Source organism: Fusarium oxysporum, chromosome 3 (genome assembly GCF_000149955.1).
Source record: "Fusarium oxysporum f. sp. lycopersici 4287 chromosome 3, whole genome shotgun sequence".
NCBI lineage: Eukaryota > Fungi > Ascomycota > Sordariomycetes > Hypocreales > Nectriaceae > Fusarium > Fusarium oxysporum.
In genome coordinates, this window is record NC_030988.1 from 3791351 (window position 1) to 3811024 (window position 19674).

Here is a 19674-nt window from a genome sequence, read left to right on the forward strand (position 1 = left end):
GGAAGGCCTTCATTGATGGGGTGACGTATCTCCTCAAGGCACTTCCCCCGGACCTCGATGTCTGCGAACTGAGGCGGATCCAATCCGCTCTGCCGGAGGATGTTGCCCATCTGGACCAGGTGGCGGTTCAGAAAGGAGACGGCTTGACCCAATCCGCTTCTGGTCGCCCACGATCCATTCTGCACCGCAGTGTCCAGATGACCGTGGCCAACTTGATCTTCGTCCTCAGCTTTATGCTGCCGTATCTGATGTATCTCATCCGCCACATAGCACGAATGGAGCGGAAATACAAGGTTTTTGAGACCGTGGTCGGCCATGGGCTCAGCTTTGTCAACTCGATCGGGAAACAGAGCTTGTCCCTTACCGAAACGATGTGCCAGATGAACGACGGAAAAGTTGGACAGGCTCTTCTGGAAGCATTCTTATGGACGGTGGATGGGGTCGCACGGGGGATATCGGAGGGGCTTGGCGAGGGTCTACATCTCTATTGCTCCTCCCACTTTCACTGAAAGTGGACGTTTCGCCTTGTCATTGGCCTATCATCCCTGTATCTACCCCGAATTCCCCCGCATTCCATGCTCACAATAGAACCTCCAAGCAAATTTTAAGTCAGAGCGGTGATCTAGCCCTTTGATTGGTTGATTTCTTTACCTTCTTTTCTTCCTGAGTTTCGAGTTCAACCTTATTTGAGGGATCTGAACGCGTTGACGCGCGCATGACGTGTATCCTGGTCATCTATCTAACTTTCAGGGAAATTTGTGCTTTGTAGAGTTGAAAGAATTCATCATTAGCACCGTATCCCTTCGAGTGCTAACAGACGCCAGGTACGTGGAGATGTAAGGTTGCAGCCAATCAGCGCGCTGCTGAGAACGTTTTGACCCAATCAGAAATCGCACCCTATCGGTACTTCTATTTACTAGATAATTTGCGTGTGAAAGTAGTACCAGCAATTGTCCGAATTACATAATGAGACATTGCACTCATAGCAACCTGATCTCGAGTATCTCCTTTTGCCTCTATTTCCGGGCACCTATCCTAATGCTTCTCTCAACCGCGGAAGGCTGCTACAAGCTACGCAAGGGGAGTTAGAACCGCGCTGACTTCGACTATGCTCTTGCCCATGGAATCCTATCATTCCTTTTATCTGAGACTCTTCGTGGCCGGGCATGTCGCCGTGCTTGTACTGACGACCCGAAACGCTGAATTAATTGGGCAGATAGGTGTCTCCGCCATTGGTATTGGCTCTCGAAGGCCTTCCACTCTGGCTCACCCCAGATTTGAAGTAGAAAACTATTGACGAGTATTACTTCGAGGAGGAAGTTCCAGGCTATTGACTGCCATCCTCCTCTCCTTATGGGCCGTGAGTATTGGTTATAAGACCTCAGCTGGTCTCCAGTGTCAACGCCATTCGTATGGTGGCTATGTTCGTCGATCCCCAACGGCACACGGAGATCCTTTCCCAACTCGGACCCAAATACCTCCCGCGCAGCTCGGTTGGCGGCAGAGGAGGCGGCAGGCCATCGGCGACTCCGTATGACTTGGTTTCCTTCACGAAAGACAGTCGTAAGAAAAAGAACAAGAGCGTTATCCTTCCAGCTAAACTGATTTACATACGTTGTGGTAATAAAATATTAGCAGCAATCGCATGCCAATACAACCCACTGCTACCACGTACCTTTCCATCCTTTGTCGGAATGCAGTGCATTTGGCCCCAAGGGATTCCCTTTCCTTCCCTATCCTTCTCAGCAACGAGTAGCTCGTCAACGCCGCTATCCTTGTGTCAGGTTCCGGACGCTCCTACCTGGCTTGAACGAAGTGCTTTGAAGTGTTTTACTGACGCTAAAAGATTGTCGAGGAATACGTGGTAAACCGCAAGCGGCAATAAAGTCAGTAACGCGGTGACGACCCGTTGAGTAGGCGTGAGATGCTCTTCAGCCACCTCTTCGTCACCCTGTCTCGAGCACTGGCGGTGGAACAAGTCCGCAAGGCCCTCTGCCGCGAACGTGCCACAACCAACGGACGAAGTATCCAGACTGTCGCAGAACCCATACCTTATAACCGGTCGGTGTAGGCTTCTGAGGAATCGTTGTTGTCTCTAATGAGCGGCCTGTGAAACGTACCATAGCCTCGTCCACCGTCAAATCACTGCCGGGCACGTACATAGAGTCTCCAGTCCCTTGTATATGCTTCGACCATCGGTCGACCTGCCTGTAGACGCTAGGCATCAGGCCTTCCTGGGGCTGAGCCCGGCGGTGACCACGGCCATAGCTTCCTGAAAGAGCCATAGATGCGTATTGTTGTACAATAGTCGTATGTTGTGAGGTAGTGTTGTACAACTTTAGTAGAGGAAAGGTAGTGTTGTACAACTTTACAACAGTTGTACAACAATAAGGTCACGTGCAACAACCAAACGGGTAGAATTAAGGTGCCATGGCTCTATATCTTCGTCTATAGCGTTCTAGTCGTCTTGTAGACCTACATCCATATGTGCCCCATCATTTTCAGCCAGTGGATTGCATACTAGACCCAATCCACCCTCCCCGGAGGGGACAATTAGTCCTTCTCGTAGCCAGTTGCCGATACATTCCACCTTCTCAAGATTCTTGCAAGTGATTCGAAGCCGGTCCCACGAAGCAGTACGTCGAGCACCTGAGAATGCTCTCTCTGGCTCAGCTGATTCAGATGGGATGGAAAGGATATCGATAGCCATCCGACTGAGCCGTGGATACTGTGCCCGTTGCTCAAGACGAGACCACCACTCAAGAGGAGTACAGTCGATTTCAAGAGGCAAAGCGTTGATAAAGGAATCCAGATTGTCCGAATCTGTAGAAATAGCCTTCTGCTTCACCTCAATTGACCTGAAAACAAACGATAACTGGCCATCCTTCTTCGAGGGTAGCAGTGCAGGACGACGTTCTGGTTCCTTTGAGATGGCAAGTCCTTGATATTCTGTCATCTAGATGTCCCGAGCACCAGCAATAGCTGCCTCATGCCAGTCTCGGGGCCAATTTTGCTGAATATATGCTAGTCGCTTAGAAGGATCAAGTAGTAAGGCGGCAGCATAGACCGGGACATCTTCAGTCATAGTATAGTATTTGTCTAAGACGAACCAGCCCATCTCAATGGCATGGAGCATCCGAGTATCTATTGTGCCAGGCTGCGAGTGCTGTACCTTGACACTCTCATAGTGGAAGAGTAGAGCATCCATCAAGAAGAGGGACTGGGAGACAGAAGAGCATTTTCCCTCGGCATATAGAGTTGCTGATGCAAAGGGCTCAAGGAATGCATGTTTTGGCCAGCAAATCCCAATCAGAACCCGTTAGAATAGTATCTTCAAGCTCTCTGTTATGCTCAAGTAGAAACTAACTGATCTCAACTTTCTTCCTAATGGCATTGTCGATCACTTTATACCAGGAGGACCATCGTGTGGCATTATCAATCCCAAGGCTGAGGCCGACAGCATCACGCCAGCTATCACTGTGGAGCGATGAGCTACGAAGCCAGACAGCAAGGTTATGGAGCTTCTGGAGAGCTGGAATGCCTTGCCACCCAGTATAGCCCTCATCAATGCCAGTCTTCTGACTGGCCTTAGCTGTCGATTTGGGCCTTTTACCTTGCAGTACAGGCTTTTCCTGTTGTGATATGGTTTCTGCTAGTGTGGCGGCAAAGTTGTCGACCATATCCACACTCTCATCACTAATAGTAGCATTGAGAGCTGCTGTGAGAGCCTCCTTAGATCGGGCAAGAAGGAAGGATTGCAAGGAGAGGTTAATGATATGACCAATGCACCGGATTCGACGCCTCTTGGGGTTGAAATCGATCCACTCTATGTTAGATAGGATCCAACTAGCTAGGGGACAAGCATACCTGGAGCTCTGTCTTCAATTTCTCTGATAGTGCCTCCAAACACGTATTATTTGAAGTTGCATTGTCCCCTGTGTGGTAGCCTACCGCAATATATCGAAGTTGCGTAGGACTTCCACAATCAAGGCTGCCTGGGCCTCACCACTATGACTGAATGGACATTCTGGCAGTCCTAAGAGCGCCTTTCGAAGTGCGTAGTTATAATCAACCCATTGAGCACACACTGCTAGCATGGCGTGGCGATGCGGTGATGTCCAGAGGTCAGTTGAGATGTGGATCATCGATTGAGAACCCTGAATGAGATCTCTAAGCTGGGAAGCATATAGCCCATAGTTGGCATTTATGATCTTCATGGCCTGATCACGGGACGTAATCAGACAGTCTTGAATGGCAGGATTGCATGCCAGGGCAAGACTCTTCATCTCATCCCAAGTAACTGAAGAGAATGGGACCCGACGCCGCGTGAGGAGTCCCACGATTGCCTCAATATACCGTTGAGCATTGAAGACATTCCGAAGAGCACTGTCGGATGGTTGGAATGTTATATATGAGTCTATGGATGGCTGCGTCGATTGCTGTGAGTTTTGAGACGTCTCACTAGCCTGGATAAGTTGCCGGTGTCGATTTTGTGCATGGGTTATGGCATTGCTCGTGTATCCGTTGCTCCAGCGAGTTGAGCAGTGAAGACAGACGTATTCCCTTCGACCATAAGACTTCCGAACCCTTCCAATTTGAGTCTTGTTCTTCTCAGGATACTCAACACGGAAGAAGCTGTGGAAGTCCCAGCCCAGCCGCTCGATGGCTGTTAATTGAGCAGATGTTGAACTGATAGGCGATGAGCTAGCCATAGTCGAGATTCTAGGAATAAGTGCTTAAGTATATGGCACCCTAATGGTGCCTAAAGCGTCTAGGATTTGCAGTGAGATTCGCAGTATCAAAACAATAGAGACAGGGCAGCTCGGCCATAGCATTGATTGAAAAAGTCATCACTCGCATGTGGAAAATATCGAATCGAAGAAACCTCTTAATTTCTATCTAATGAGGGACTGGGAGCTGGCTTCTTGTAGCTATGTTTCGTCATAAGCAGCATTGATGGCCTTCAGGCAGCCGTATGCTGCCTTGCGCTAGTTGTGATGTGGCGTTTGTGCTGTCCGTGAAACTATTCACGACAGTTATCCTTGGCCGTGACAGAGCTTATCCGAGGAGTAAAGAGAACATAAACTTATATGCCTGTCTGCTAACGGTGGGCATCTAAGAGCCATAAGTGTGCCACGGGTCGTAGCCATCAGTGACTGGACTGCTGAACCTCTGGTTCTCAACTTTGAGCATCTGGCTCGAAGTGATGTCGGCCTAGTCGGCGGTAAGAATTCCTCCTTGGGCGAAATGATTCGAGCCCTTGGACCCAAAGGAATTCCAGTGCCACCAGGCTTCGCGACATCCTCCTATGCCTATTGGCACTATGTCGATGCCAATAACATCCGCGGCAAAATCGATGAACTGGTCAGTCAATGGCAGGCTGGTCATCAGACCCTTGCTGAGGCAGGCCATGCCATACGGAACTTGTTCCTGCGTGGAACTTGGCCAGCTGATACTGCAGAGGCCATCTTGTCCGGCTATCGCGACCTGTGCGATAAAGCTCAGGTTGACAATCTGAGCGTTGCAGTACGATCTAGCGCAACAGCTGAAGATCTTCCTGATGCTAGTTTCGCTGGACAGCAGGAAACATACTTGAATGTTCAAGGGGACGATGCACTGCTAGATGCCTGTCGACGATGCTACGCTTCACTTTTCACAGACCGAGCCATCAGCTATCGCCAAATTAAGGAGTTCAGCCATGCAAGCGTGGCTCTCTCCATCGGAGTACAACAAATGGTTCGTTCTGACATCGGCGGTTCGGGCGTCATGTTCTCTATCGATACAGAGAGTGGATTCGACAAGATTGTGCTCATCAATGCTGCCTGGGGCCTTGGAGAGAATGTTGTTCAGGGCACTGTCAACCCAGATGAGTACCAAGTTTTCAAGCCTCTCTTGGCCAATATGAACCTTACGCTAATTCTAAGCAAGAAACTCGGCGACAAGTCAATCAAGATGGTTTATGGGGATAAGTACAGACCGACACGGCTGCCTTTAAGACCTACAAGGTCGGTGAACGTGGTCATACCTTAACCACGGGACTGTCTATTGGCGATAAAGCAGTTTCTGGGCGTACCTGCTTGCTCACTTCGGTGTCGGACATGGACAAGTTTATCGATGGCTCGATTCTGGTAACCGAGGCTACAGACCCTGACTGGGTTCCTGTCATGAAGCGAGCTGCCGCTATCATCACAGACCAAGGTGGGCGTACTTCTCACGCCGCCATTGTCAGTCGAGAATTAGGTGTTCCAGCGGTAGTGGGTACAGGAAATGCCACCTACGTTCTGCACACTGGCCAGGATGTCACTGTATCGTGTGCAGAAGGTGATTCAGGTCTCGTCTATGATGGCATCTCGGAGATCACCACCCAGATGGTTCACATATCTGAACTCCCTTCGGTCCGAACAAAGATCATGCTGAATCTGGCCAACCCTGCAGCTGCATACCGCTGGTGGAGACTCCCAGTCGATGGCATCGGACTTGCTCATATGGAATTTGTAGTCAGCAATGCTATACAAGTCCATCCTATGGCTCTTATTCACTTTGAGCATCTCAAGGATGAACAAGCCAAGAGAGAGATTGACAAGTTGACGACAGGCTATGCCTACAAGCCTGATTACTTTGTCGACAAGTTGGCATCCGGCCTTGCAACTCTGTGTTCCGCTGTCTACCCCAAACCAGCCATCATCAGGATGAGCGATTTCAAGACGAACGAGTATGCTCGTCTGATAGGTGGTGCTGAGTTTGAACTGAAAGAGGAGAATCCTATGATTGGATTTCGTGGGGCATCACGCTATTACTCACCTCGCTATAAGGAGGGCTTTGCTCTGGGATGCCGGGCTGTCAAGAGGGTACGAGAGGAAATGGGTCTCACCAATGCCATCGTCATGATACCCTTCTGTCGAACAATCAAAGAAGCCCGAAAGGTGCTAGACGTTATGGAAGAGAACGGTCTAAAGAGAGGAGAGAATGGTCTCAAGGTCTATGTCATGTGCGAGATTCCATCCAATGTCATCCTAGCCTCGAGCTTCACCCAACACTTTGACGGGTTCTCCATTGGGTCCAACAATCTGGCCCAGCTCACACTCGGTGTAGACCGAGACTCTGGGGAGTTGGCAGGTTTGTTCAACGAGCAGGATGAGGCTGTCAAATGGATGATTGCTAGAGCTATTGAAGTGGCTCGTCGGGAAGGATGCAAGATTGGGCTATGTGGAGAGGCACCGAGCAATCATCCTGAGTTTGCTAAATTCTTGGTTGATGCGGGAATTGATTCTATCTCTGTCAGCCCGGATAGTTTTGTTCAGGTTATGAAACACGTGGTGGCTAGTGAACGGGGCTCGTAATTATATATGTAGTTATCATTAACGTAGATGATAAGCGGGTGTTACAGATAAGCGAGTGTTACAAAAATCCCTCATACACCTCACTTTCTATCTGATCAATTAATTCTCAACCACCCAATATGCCACAATTAAATGAAGAGGCTAGAATTCTTCTTGCTCTTCAGGCGCTCCAAAATAACCCTAAGTTAAAGCTCCGACGAGCTGCAGAGATATATAAAGTTGGTCCTATGAAGCTATGGCGCCGACGCAAAGGCATACTCTCTATACATGATACTATCCCAAAGTCGCGGAAACTATCTGATCTAGAGGAACAGATCATAGTTCAGTATATTCTCGACCTCGATTCGCGAGGATTTCCTCCTCGGCATCGTGGTGTTGAAGAAATGGCCAATCGACTGCTTGCTGATCGCGATGCATCACCAGTTGGCAAGCGCTGGGCTATTAATTTCGTTAAGCGGCAACCAGAGCTTAAGACGCGTTTTCAGCGGAGATATGACTATCAAAGGGCTAGATGTGAAGATCCGACTATTATTCGCAATTGGTTCAGGCTCGTACAGAATACAATCGCGAAGTATGGTATCCGATCAGATGATATCTATAACTTTGATGAGACCGGCTTTATGATAGGCATGATTGGAAGCGGTATAGTTATTACAGGCGCAGAGAGGCGTGGAAAGCCAAAATCTGTGCAGCCTGGAAATCGGGAATGGGTTACAGTTATCCAGGCGATTAATGCGGAAGGCCGGGCGATTGATCCATTTATCGTGGTTGCAGGCCAATATCACCTTGCCAATTGGTACCGAGAAAGCAACCTCCCGGCCACTTGGGCTATCGCTACGACCCAAAATGGCTGGACAGATAATGAGACGGGTCTCGAGTGGCTAAAGCACTTTAACCGATGCACAACTAACCGATCAACTGGTCCCTATCGCCTTCTAATCCTTGATGGTCACGAAAGCCACCACTCGGCCGATTTCCAGATATATTGTGAGGAGAATAATATTATCACGCTCTGTATGCCGCCTCATTCATCTCATCTACTTCAGCCTCTTGACGTCGGGTGCTTTGGGCTGCTGAAAAAGGCATATGGTCGAGAAATTGAGCATCTGATCAGAAGCTCTATAACGCATATTTCCAAGACCGAGTTCTTCCCGGCCTTTTATGCCGCTTTTCAGGCCACTATGACCGAGAAGAATATTAAGGGAGGTTTTAAGGGAGCTGGCCTTGTTCCTTTTGACCCAGAAAGTGTAGTCTCAAAGCTTGATGTGCAGCTACGGACTCCAACGCCTGCTGAGGAGGAAGCAGGCCAGGCACAACCTTGGACTTCAAAGACCCCAAAGACGGCAATTGAGGCCCAATCTCAGTCTGAATACCTTGAAAGGCGAATCAGAAGGCATAAGAGCAGCTCCCCAGAGTCAATAATTGAAGCTTTAAAGTCAAATACTAAAGCAACAAAGGCAGTTATGCATGAGGTTGTCTTATTGAGGAGTGAGCTCCGAAATCTTCGAGATGCAAATGAGATACTAAGCCGGCGCCGAACGACAAAAAGGACTAGATTACAGCAAGGAGGGGCGATGACTGTACAGGAAGCATCACAAGTAATTGATCAGATGGATGTTGATACACAGCTAGTGAGGGAATCATCGAGAAGTGGTAATCAAGCAAGGTCGATGCGACCGGGTATTCGGCGTTGTGGGGTATGCGGCAAAGCCGGCCATAATGTAAGGACCTGTCAGGTAGTTATTGAGACCCCTGGGGAAGAGTATAGTGAGTGATTTTAATTGATCAGATAGTTTATGTTGTTTTTAAATGGATTGAAAGTATAAAGGTTGAGATTTTTGACTCGCTCACTTGTCTGACCCACTCACTTATCAACCACGTTATGTAGTTATCATTAGTGATATATATTTGTTAGTAATAGTCGAGGCCGATCAATTTGACTCTGTCATCGTATATCTGATTTGCTTGTAGATCCATTCCGCATTGACAGAGTACTGACTGCTTGCTATAAGAGGAATTGCAAGCCGTAAGAATAAACTCTAGGCAGCTAACACAGGTAACAAAAAACACGGTATAGAATACTGACTGCAAATTGCAACAGCTGGATAGGTACAACAAAACTCGCGATTGGTGTTACTTGCGCATGGCCTTGTGGAAATCGAACACGGCTTCTTTCAATGACCTGACATTATCAATAGAATAATAATTCGTAACACGGAAGCCCCCTAACTCTCCGGAGGAAATGATCTTTTACTTGCAAACTGCATGTGCCCCAGTGCTTGACAGATGCACCTCACATGCAACCATACTTGTGATGAATGGTGCTAGAATCATATTAGCTATTACTTAAAACACTGCGAATCGGAAACATCATCACCACCAGTCTCGTTGGATCGACTCAACACTTTCTTTCACTAGTTTTCCCGATGCCTTTACCGCAACCTCCTCCCCAGCATCCAAAGACAACGGAACTGAACTCAGAATCCCCTTTCTTCCAATAACAGCAGGCATACTGAGACAACATCCATACTGCTCTTGAAAGTGACTAACGGGGTATACCGCACGCTTGTCCAAGATAACAGAACAGCACAAATTAGCAGCGACTGAAGCAATCCCGAACGGCGCAGAGCCTTTACCCCGTATGATACTTTGCGATCGACGCTTGCAGATTAGTTCAATTCTATTGCGATCAAGAGCATTGAACATTTGTACGTCAGCATTAGGGACCGCGCCAATGCTTGCTGAAGACCAGGTGACTACTTGGTCTTCCCCGTGACGGCCCACGACGAATGCATCTACAGCAGACGGTGATACCTATAATGGTGCTGTATTAGAGAGACTGAGACGTTTGTTAGAGTCGCGGGTACTCACCAAAGCACGAGATGCAACCATCCCACGAAGTCTATAAGTGTCGAGAGTAGTACCGGTGCCGATGACCTGAGACGGAGGAAGTCCCGCCATGTCTTTGGCGAGGGATGTTAGCAAGTCAACAGGATTTGCCACAACCAGCAAAACCGTGTCAGGTCGGAAAGGTTTCATCGCCTCCATCACCTCACGTATCATCGAAGTGTTCCGAGACGTATAGTCAACCGTTGTCTGCCCTTGAAAGAACCATAAGTCTGTAGCAAAAACAAGTATACTTGGACGCTTACCTAACGTGTGTTTAGATGCAGCGGTTATGACCACGAGGTCGCTCTGAGCGGCCTCACGATACGTGGCTGGACGTACACGTGTACTGCTATTAGTACTGTAGATGACATCGGAGAGATCTTCGATCTGAGCATTTCTCAGATTGAGATCGAGGTCGACGAGAAGCAACTCGCCGGGGATAGAATTCAGTGCAAGGTTATAAGCGACGGCACCGCCGACTTCGCCGACGCCTACAATCGCTACTCGAGATGCTGAGCCCATTGTGTGCAGTTGAATAACTCGGGGGATTGATCTCCCATCGTGCATAAAAATGTGCCGTGTTTTATAAAGGTCAAGAGATGAGTTTATGACTTGCGGCGTAATTAGAGTTTGCGGTGTTCTGATGGTGTTCTGATGTCTGATATTAGTGGCTGTCAGAGTAGCAAGCAGTGTTGCTAATAATATAAACAATACGATATTGCCAATATGGACCCCCTCGCAATATTATTGTATTGTCAAGGGGTGCATATTGTATTACCCAATATGAACATGGCTCATATTGTATTTATTACCAAGAACCCAATATATTGGCAGTGTGACAATACACCCAATATATTCCACGTGACCCCATCACTAAACTGCTTCTGCACAAATCTCGTCGCCAAGTCGACTGAAATTGACGATTCTCTTCGTTGTGACCATTTTACCAAATGGAGGCGCTATTGAGGCATGGCGGTAAGTCTGTCTCGGCTCCACCATGACAAAGAAAATGGGCAGAGGCGACGATGGCCAATGTCGGCAGGGGAGGTCCAGCCGAACATGGTTAGTACCAATCGTACCTCCCCTGATGCGTGGAAACAACGCGTGGCCACGTTTTAACCAATAAAATGCCAAGTATCCCTGTCGCTAGTATAGGGTAAGACCTGCCCGCTACTCAAGAGGCAATTTCACCCCAGGACAAACATCCCAATATAAATAATATATTGTCAATATGGACGCCCTCATATTATATTGTCGGAATATCAAAATCTTCATATCATATTGTCACAATATGAGAAAGCCCATACCATATGGGTTATATTGCAATATACTACTTTATTGCCATATTATTAGCAACACTGGTAGCAGGGGAGGGTTACACGATAAGGGAGGTGTTATGACAGTTGTAATACGATTATCTGCAGGAAGCCACGATAAAATCAGATCATGGCTCGTTCCGTGTTTTCTAATGGGGTTATAAAGGTATTTTAAGAATGCCTTCACTGGCGGTTATATGCGGTTATAGTACTAACCGAGGTCCCTGATCTGACTGATGCACCTTTGCACGGTCACCTTGAGTTTCACGTATCGGAACATTATATTACGGTCTTCCAATAGTCAAATGACCCAATCAATATAACGACGCCAGTGTAAGCTTATCTTTGGCGCATAAGTGGATCACTTCACATGCGAGTTAGTTGGTAATGGCCTGCACAATGACCAGAACTGACCTCTATTCTAAATATAGTTTGGAGGAGGCAATGCAATTGTATTACGAGATCTGGAGATTGAAAGCACTCCAGTCAAGTATAAAATGCCATCTCAAGCAGCCATGCGCTGACTTGATCATCATCAATAGCATCCGCTAGCTATCATAAGATTCAATCAATCGTTACACATCAACACCATTGTCATCATGAAGGTTATCCCTCTTCTCACCACTATGGCTGCCATCACAGCTGCTACTCCAGCTCCTAAAGGCTGTACGCCTGGAACCTACTCGTGCACGCCCGACCTCAAGGGCTGGCAGGTCTGTAATGTCGACCGCACCTGGGTAGTGAGTCTCTCCGTTCCATGGCGGTGGATGACAGGAAAAGCTTATCCGGTTTTTAGTTCGCCGGTGTCTGTCCCCCGAAGACTGGTTGCCTGTTTAACAAGCAGAACGGCTCGCCGTATTGCGTGCCCCCTGGCTTCCATTTCTAATTGGGCTGCATTGCCGCGTCGTTGGGAAGTGTTGTTTTCTACTGCTTTTGTTGATTCTGTTCTTTACTCAACTCTTGGTGCTTACTCAGTGCGGTATACGAGGGCGCTGATTAGTGCATCTTGATGTCAATCCTTTGCTGACGACAATGTGGATATACTGCCAGCTCTTTGTAGATAGGCTTGTTCTTTAATGTATCTTGACTTTTGCTTTATTACATAACAATGCCCTGGATTGTAATGTCTAGTATATGCAGTGAAAGAGATACCTATTAATAGCCTAGTATCTGAGTAAAAGCAAAGATGCTAATAAGTTGAATCCCCAAGTTGCCAGCCTCAACAACTAATGATACAGCCAGGAAAGAATATGCACATTCCCCATCGGTTAAAACCAACTCCATATCACCAAAAGAATCCGTTTAGACAACCTTCTCGTATTTGTAATGTGTATCAACAACAGTCTTTACTTCAACAGTTGTGTTCTCGCCAGTCTCTGCGACTGCATGGGCAACCACGTCATCCCCATATGGCCATTCCCCTTTCATCTTGTCCGGCGTGTCATACTCTGCATAATCAAGAGGATCAAGCAGCTTACGCGCTGCATTGTTTGCATCAGCCCGGTGAACAAAAGTCCCCTCTATTTGCATCTCCTGCACGCAGCCGGTTCGATCTTTATTGTAGTCGATGACGGTCTGCGTCACGTAGTAAAGCGAAGGTATTCCCTGGGGTAACATGATAGATCCATCGCTGTCTCCCAGAAGCTGTTCGGTGTTGGGTGTAGCCTGGATAGAGATCTGGAATACCTGACCTGCAGGAGCCTTAGCGTAGACCAGAACTCCATTGCCATAAGCCCAGTCTCTAGTGTGACTTGAATGTACGGCGTACTCGATGAAGTCTTCCGGTTCGTATCTCAGCGTATGGAGGACCCTGGAAGCCGAGTCTTTGGCGGAGTCGAGTGTCGTACGTGTGCCGAGAATGTAGATGGATCGTTTGGCCCCCGAAGGGTCTAGATGGAAGTCGATGACTGTTAGGATGACATGGTAGAGGAGTTCGGAACTGTTCGACATGATGAAGAACTTTCAAGTAGATATCAGGTATTTAAACAGAGAAGATGGTTTTTTTAATGAATAAGTCAGGTTTAATGACCCAAGAGCGCTCGAAGCGACTGAAGGGTCGACGTGAAAATATAGCCATATTGTCTGATGTGCATTTTGAAATCAGAGAACGCGTATCGTCATAGTAGTCAAATGAACGACGCTGCGGGGATGTCTCGACATGTCTTCATTGGTCATGCGATAAAGGTGGCGCCCTCAAACTCAATTGAATCTGCCCGAAGTTTGTTAATCCCCCTGCCAGAAGATCCGCACCTGATCCTTGTCGTGTAGAGGCTGCCTTTTTCATTGCATTCAGAGCTGTCATATGTCAGTCATAAGAGTAAATCGTGTTAAATTGTTAAACCCGGGTATTCAGCGAATTGGATCAATAGGATTTACTCACATGAACATCTGTGGCGTCTGAACGGCTGAAGGGGAGTGACTCGTCACATCACGTTGCGCGCCGTTGTGGCGTGATGCTAACGCTACGAATGGTATGTAATGGTGGTGTCCATCATATCATAGCCTAGAGCCTCGGAAACCCGTTCAAATGCTAACCTTCGATCAATTTCAGATGGGAGTTCATAAGGTAAAATTCATATCAAACGCAACATCCCAGTCACTTGCCTCTGTGAGGAATCTCGGTGGGGGGACCCATCCTTGCACTTCATAGCATTCATGTCTAGCTCTAGCATCACCCACTTGGGGAGCCCTGAGACCCCGACCCAAGCTATGCGATGCTGGGGCGGTTGTCTCCAATTCTCAAGCTTCGAAATCGATCGACCAAACGATTTGATTGATTCGATTAATCGATTCGATTTCGATTTCGATCCATCAGCTAGAGCCTTCCAGTCGATCGATATCGATCGACTACAAGTCGTGATTGATCGATTTGATCGTCGATCGCCAAATTCGTCGGAAGTGTTAGATTAGGTATTATTTGTGGGGCCATTCCTCACTGCGCATCGGCCAGTACCATTGTAACCTTAACCTGACGCGTCACACAGCGCGACACGAGACAGACCCGTGTCCTTGGATGCTTGTCCAATGCTCTCTGCTCAAACATATTCAATTCAAGTAAACCTCATAGATTTGACACTTGCCAACGCGGTAGCCTACGGTCTAACCTCGGGTACTCTTTGTGGGACTCAGTCATTACCGTACCAATATATCATGGACTCTTTCGACGAAGAGGTAGAAGATGCCACCACCTCAATCCCACCGCCTTCTTCTGAGCTGTCAACCAGCTCGGCTTCGACTAAGTATGCACCCAGCAAGTTTCCAGACTACGAGGCTTGGACGATTGATAAATTCGAGCGTTTCCCCGGCTTTACGATATGCCATGACCCTTCTCGGGAGCGGACTTGGTGGCAATTCGGGTTTAGAATGAAGGATAATCGATCACAACCTCACAAGATTGTATGGATATGCGAGAGGTGTTTTCTTCGTAATAGGCTGAAGACTACAAATTATGTCTTCGTTGCTTCTACGGCAGGAGGTATCGTCTGGCATCTGAGTAGGGAACACAAGGTCGTGGTTGGTGCCATCCCCGCGCCCTATCCCATGTTGCTCGACGATAAGCACTGACTTGTCAGCCGCCTTGTGGAAAAATGACAGGTCCAGGTTCTAGGAATGGAGGTACACAACGGAATCTACTCGATATGCTTCACGCCGATCCCACGAATCCTCGAGATCAAACCCTTGTCAGCAATTTGCGTTCATTATTCGACCCCACCGTGAACCAGCTGCTCCTGCTCGACTGGCTTACGTACCATAACCTCCCCTTCAATCTAGTAAACTCAGAGCGCTTCAGGCGACTCTTGCTCTACAATAACCCTTCTCTCCGGGAAGAGCAGATACCAAGCGACAGGACTCTCGTGAACCTTCTAACAAGTGAGTACAATCGAGCTAGCCAGGAAGTTCGCGTGCTTCTTCGAAAAGCGAGAAGTACGGTTCATTTTACCTTCGACGGTTGGACTTCCCGACAAAACGCATCATTCCTTGGCATCAATGCTCATTTTATTGACCGAGATTGGAAACAATGGAGAATTCTTTTGGCGTTACCACCTCTAAGGAATCGCCATACTGGTGCAGTGCTTGCGGATGAAGTTGCAGACACGATTTGTGCCTTCGACCTTCAAGATAGGTACGCAACCATGACCAACGACTCCATCGGTTAGCAAGCCGAGCCAAGTATTCTAACTGTTATTCGACTTCAGAATCGGGTACTATACGTTTGATAACGCTGCGAATAATGATACAGCTATGGAAGCACTCGCCGCTGAGTTCGACTTCGACAAAGATGAGCGTCGCATTCGCTGTGCCCCTCATTTTCTGAACTTGGCAGTCAGGGCTATGATGTATGGAAGTAAAAGCGACAACTTTGACGAACTGCTGGCTCACTGGGGCGACAAGGACTTCATGACGGAAGAGGACGAGCAACGCCAGTTATCCGACGCCATCAATGAACTTGGGAAGGACGACGACGACTTTGGCACGCCAAGCATGGAAGAAGACTTGGAGCTTGAGACAGCCCCGGAACATAATCAGGAGCAGTGCCAGGTCCCTGAGATTATCAACGCTGAGTAGATGGACACATACCGTAAGTATGGGCCATTTGGCAAGCTACATAACATTGGCATCGCCCTTCGAACGAGCAGCCAACTTCTAGAGGACTTTTATGAAGCTCAACGACAGACCGCGCCAACCGAACCTGTACTTGCGTGGATTCAAAACGTCTGTACACGTTGGCAATCCGATGAGGCGATGGCCTCGCGCGCCCTGCTCAAGCGCTCGGCCTTAAACAGGATGCTCTCCATTATCGAGGAACGATGATCAGCCAACGCGGTAAAGAACAAGACAGACCGGCAATATTGAAAGAAACTCTCTCCCTTGAGGAATGGAAGGTTATTGCGACAGTTCAGAAGATCCTCCAGCCGTTCAAGGTCGCCTCAAAGCAGCTCCAGCGCGAGGGCATTGCTGGTAAACGTTCAACATCGGGAGGGTTCGATGAGTATTTCCAGGTGGTGGAGATACTTCTTGACCACCTTGAGCTGGCTGTCAAAGGGGTATTAATTGAAGAGAATGATGATCATGTTATGGAAGAGGTTCACCTATTCGATGACATGGATGCGAAGACCCGGAGACTTTTGAAAATTTACATTAAACTCGGATGGAAGAAGCTGAACTGCTACTATGGCAAGCTGACCTCAACCGCCTACGTAGCGGCAGTTGTATTTCACCCGTGTAAGAAATGGCGAACACTAGAGCAGCTTTGGAACCAGCTCCCGTCTCGTCAGACGTCGGAGTGGAGGAAGACTTATGAGGAAAACCTAACGAGAGTCTGGAAAGAGAAGTACAAGAACATGGGTCATGGGGTAGCTTGCAGTGCTGTTTCAGCTACTGAGAGCAATAGTGCCCTGGACTATATTGAGCGCCGACTAGCGTTTAGTCGATCACTCGTCCGGCCCGGCTCTCAAGAACGACAAAGCAAACGGCGAAGGCAGTCAGCCATGTTGCCAGTACAAGACGAGCTTGACCAGTACTTGTCTGAGCCGCCAGTAGACAACATCGCGTACAAAGTCGATCCGATTGCTTGGTGGAGGGATGTCGGAGCGGTGCGGTTTCCTCGGTTATCTTTCATGGCTGTCGACTTTCTCACCATTGCGTCATCTTCTGCTGAAACAGAGAGATTTCAGCAGTTGCGGGAGGATGGTGACACCGCTTAGGTGCCGCCTGCGACGGCATATTGTAGCCATGGCCCAGTGTCTTCGTTCGTGGAGTAAGGCTGGGATCTACCAACCAGCTCTGCCCCTTGGTCTCCTTGAAGACCCTGCTCGATATAAATCGATCGATTTCGAAGCTTGCCAATTCTGCTGCCGCTTATGGCTTTGACAATTCTATTCGTGGTTGGAATGCCGAAGTATGTCTCCTTATCTTTTGCAAATAGCTACGATACTAATGATTGTGAAGAGTCTATAAATGGCCGAGGCCGGGAATTTCTGTGTCCCCAGAAACATCACCGGCTTCTATGTCGTCATGTTCTCAGCCTCGATACCTGCCGCACCTCGATGCCCTTGCTCCTTCTAGAACGAGCAAATACATGAGGTGGGACATCATGCACCATGTACACGCCTCCTGGGCTGTACCGGCCTCAAACATGACGTGGTATATCTTTGAACGTGTCACTATTCGAAGGCACCTACTAACCGCCATGCTCTATATTCAGTGCTATTTGTTTGTGTGATGTTATGGATACGGCCATGGTTCGCCAATTGGACTGTCAGCATATCTTTCACTCCAACTGTATCGTGGCCTGGTACCTGGCGGCACATGACACATGCCCTACATGTATGCATAACTTTGTCATCAATTATGGCACAATATCAAGGCCACAACACGCCCATATCTAGAAATACTAGGTAGATAATATTTAGATCTCACACCCGGATCTATCCTGCGTTGCATCGACCAATTACACATCCTTTACCGTCTGCCGAATATGCCAGCTGACCCAGTCATGATGTCCGATCTATGAGTCAAATCTAGTGTTCTTGAATCACCGGGTTGAAAGAAAGAGTAAGGTTCATCCTCTCACCGGCAGTTAGTTTGAGTCCGGCAAATGATATTATACCTTGGTCTTAAGCATGAAAGATGTGCAGCCACGGGGATTATCCTCGAGCTACGGAGCAATTGGTCTGCTATTCTACGTAGGTGGTGGACATGGGTTTGAGCGTACTTTACGCAAGACACATATATAAATTAGCTGAGTGGTTCCTCTCACACACATGCGCAATAACCTTAACTATTTATCTCCACGTGGTTATCGCCAACCTCTAGCCTTTCTTATGGTTCCTTCTCAGGCCTTTGTTAAACGTATCTCATCTATCACTGACTCATCAACGTTTTATTTAGATCACTCAGCTGAGTAGACAGATGTCTGTTCTCTTCCTCGAGAGTGAGGACGCGCTGCCTTGCGGCATCCAACACTTCGCCTCGACTGTAACCAAAATCCGGAGCTTCCGGGTCCCCTTCGCCCACGGCCTCGTCCCTCATCTTGCAAGCCTCGAGCACAGCGAGTAATCCCTCAAACCTCAGTTTCAAGCGTGTGCGATACTGCTTCTCCATGTTGTTATAGCACTCCCGTGCTTGAAGGACATGTGCAGGAAGTCCGGGTTTCTTGTGGACTTTCTTTAGTTTGTGAGATGCTGAGCGCATTTTCACTTCCGGTGGGGTCCTTTCGAGTTGCTCCGAAATTCCCGCAGTAAGTGACTGCGGCGGGACTGTTGTCTGGCTCATATCGGAACCAGCTAAATCGAGTTTATGTGGGGAATTTTTCGGCTGTGGCATTTTCCCGCTCCGCATAAGCAAATCGTCATCCCCAATAAGTCTCGTCAGGCAAGAGGGACCACGGCTTGGTGCTTGGGGGCGTCAAGAAAGATCCTGAATCTGCTTGGAGCATCACGGCTTGGGCCGACTCGGATTGGAAAGGCGACACTGTTACGGGAAGATCGACGTTTGGATGGCTCGTCCAACTTGAAGGATCTACAGTCTCATGGAGGGACAAACGGCACGAAACAGTGGCACTATCGACTACCGAGGCTGAATATACAGCACTCTCCCAGTGTGCCAGAGAATTGGCCTGGACTAAAAACCTCTTCTCTGAACTGCTCCTTCCGCTACATATGCCTATCCCGCTGAACGGCGACAACCAGGGTTCCCTAAAGCTATGCAGAAACCCTGAGCTTCACCAACGGACAAAGCACATTCCGTTAACCGAGCACCATATCCGAGAAGAAGTTGAAGCTAGGAACATTGATGTGCAAAACGTCAGCACACATGGGCAGGTAGCAGACGGACTCACTAAACCATTGAACGCCGTCAGCCATGGTCACTTTCTAGAAGCAATTCGAGTCAGTGCATGTCCGATCGAGAAAGCAGGTCGTATTATTTGGAGTACTGAAGTCCACGATGACTCTGTGCCCTGAAGACAAGGTGGATGGGGGCGTGTTGGAAAATCCGGGGATCCCCCTTCCCTTCAGGATTCAGACTAACAGTCTGAAAGTCCTAGATTTAAAGTTTAAAGTCATAGATGAAATCATTTAGAGATATAAACCTGAGAAGAACTCTCATCTCAATAATGAACAACCAAG

The 19674-nt window shown here is 48.2% G+C and overlaps 5 protein-coding genes across 5 annotated transcripts; 2 read left to right on the plus strand and 3 right to left on the minus strand.

Moving 5' to 3' along the window:
- Positions 1–197: 197 nt before the first annotated feature.
- FOXG_19381 (uncharacterized protein) lies at positions 198–509 on the plus strand (the record flags this gene model as incomplete). Its single annotated transcript, XM_018399594.1, has 1 exon — positions 198–509. The coding sequence occupies one exon, from the start codon at positions 198–200 to the stop codon at positions 507–509; it is 312 nt and encodes a 103-aa protein (XP_018242764.1).
- Positions 510–1071: 562 nt separating this feature from the next.
- On the minus strand, positions 1072–2285 carry FOXG_06758 (uncharacterized protein; the record flags this gene model as incomplete). The annotated part of the gene is made up of 5 exons (XM_018385417.1): positions 1072–1128; positions 1185–1601; positions 1676–1769; positions 1839–1963; positions 2022–2285. 5 exons carry the CDS (start codon positions 2283–2285, stop codon positions 1072–1074), a joined length of 957 nt encoding a protein of 318 aa, XP_018242765.1.
- Positions 2286–5247: 2962 nt separating this feature from the next.
- Positions 5248–7340, plus strand: FOXG_06759 (pyruvate, water dikinase; the record flags this gene model as incomplete). Its single annotated transcript, XM_018385418.1, has 2 exons — positions 5248–5955; positions 5997–7340. The coding sequence occupies 2 exons, from the start codon at positions 5248–5250 to the stop codon at positions 7338–7340; spliced, it is 2052 nt and encodes a 683-aa protein (XP_018242766.1).
- A 2373-nt stretch (positions 7341–9713) lies between these two features.
- FOXG_06760 (L-lactate dehydrogenase) lies at positions 9714–10751 on the minus strand (the record flags this gene model as incomplete). The annotated part of the gene is made up of 2 exons (XM_018385419.1): positions 9714–10154; positions 10212–10751. The coding sequence occupies 2 exons, from the start codon at positions 10749–10751 to the stop codon at positions 9714–9716; spliced, it is 981 nt and encodes a 326-aa protein (XP_018242767.1).
- A 7658-nt stretch (positions 10752–18409) lies between these two features.
- On the minus strand, positions 18410–18649 carry FOXG_06762 (uncharacterized protein; the record flags this gene model as incomplete). Its single annotated transcript, XM_018385420.1, has 1 exon — positions 18410–18649. One exon carries the CDS (start codon positions 18647–18649, stop codon positions 18410–18412), a length of 240 nt encoding a protein of 79 aa, XP_018242768.1.
- Positions 18650–19674: the final 1025 nt, after the last annotated feature.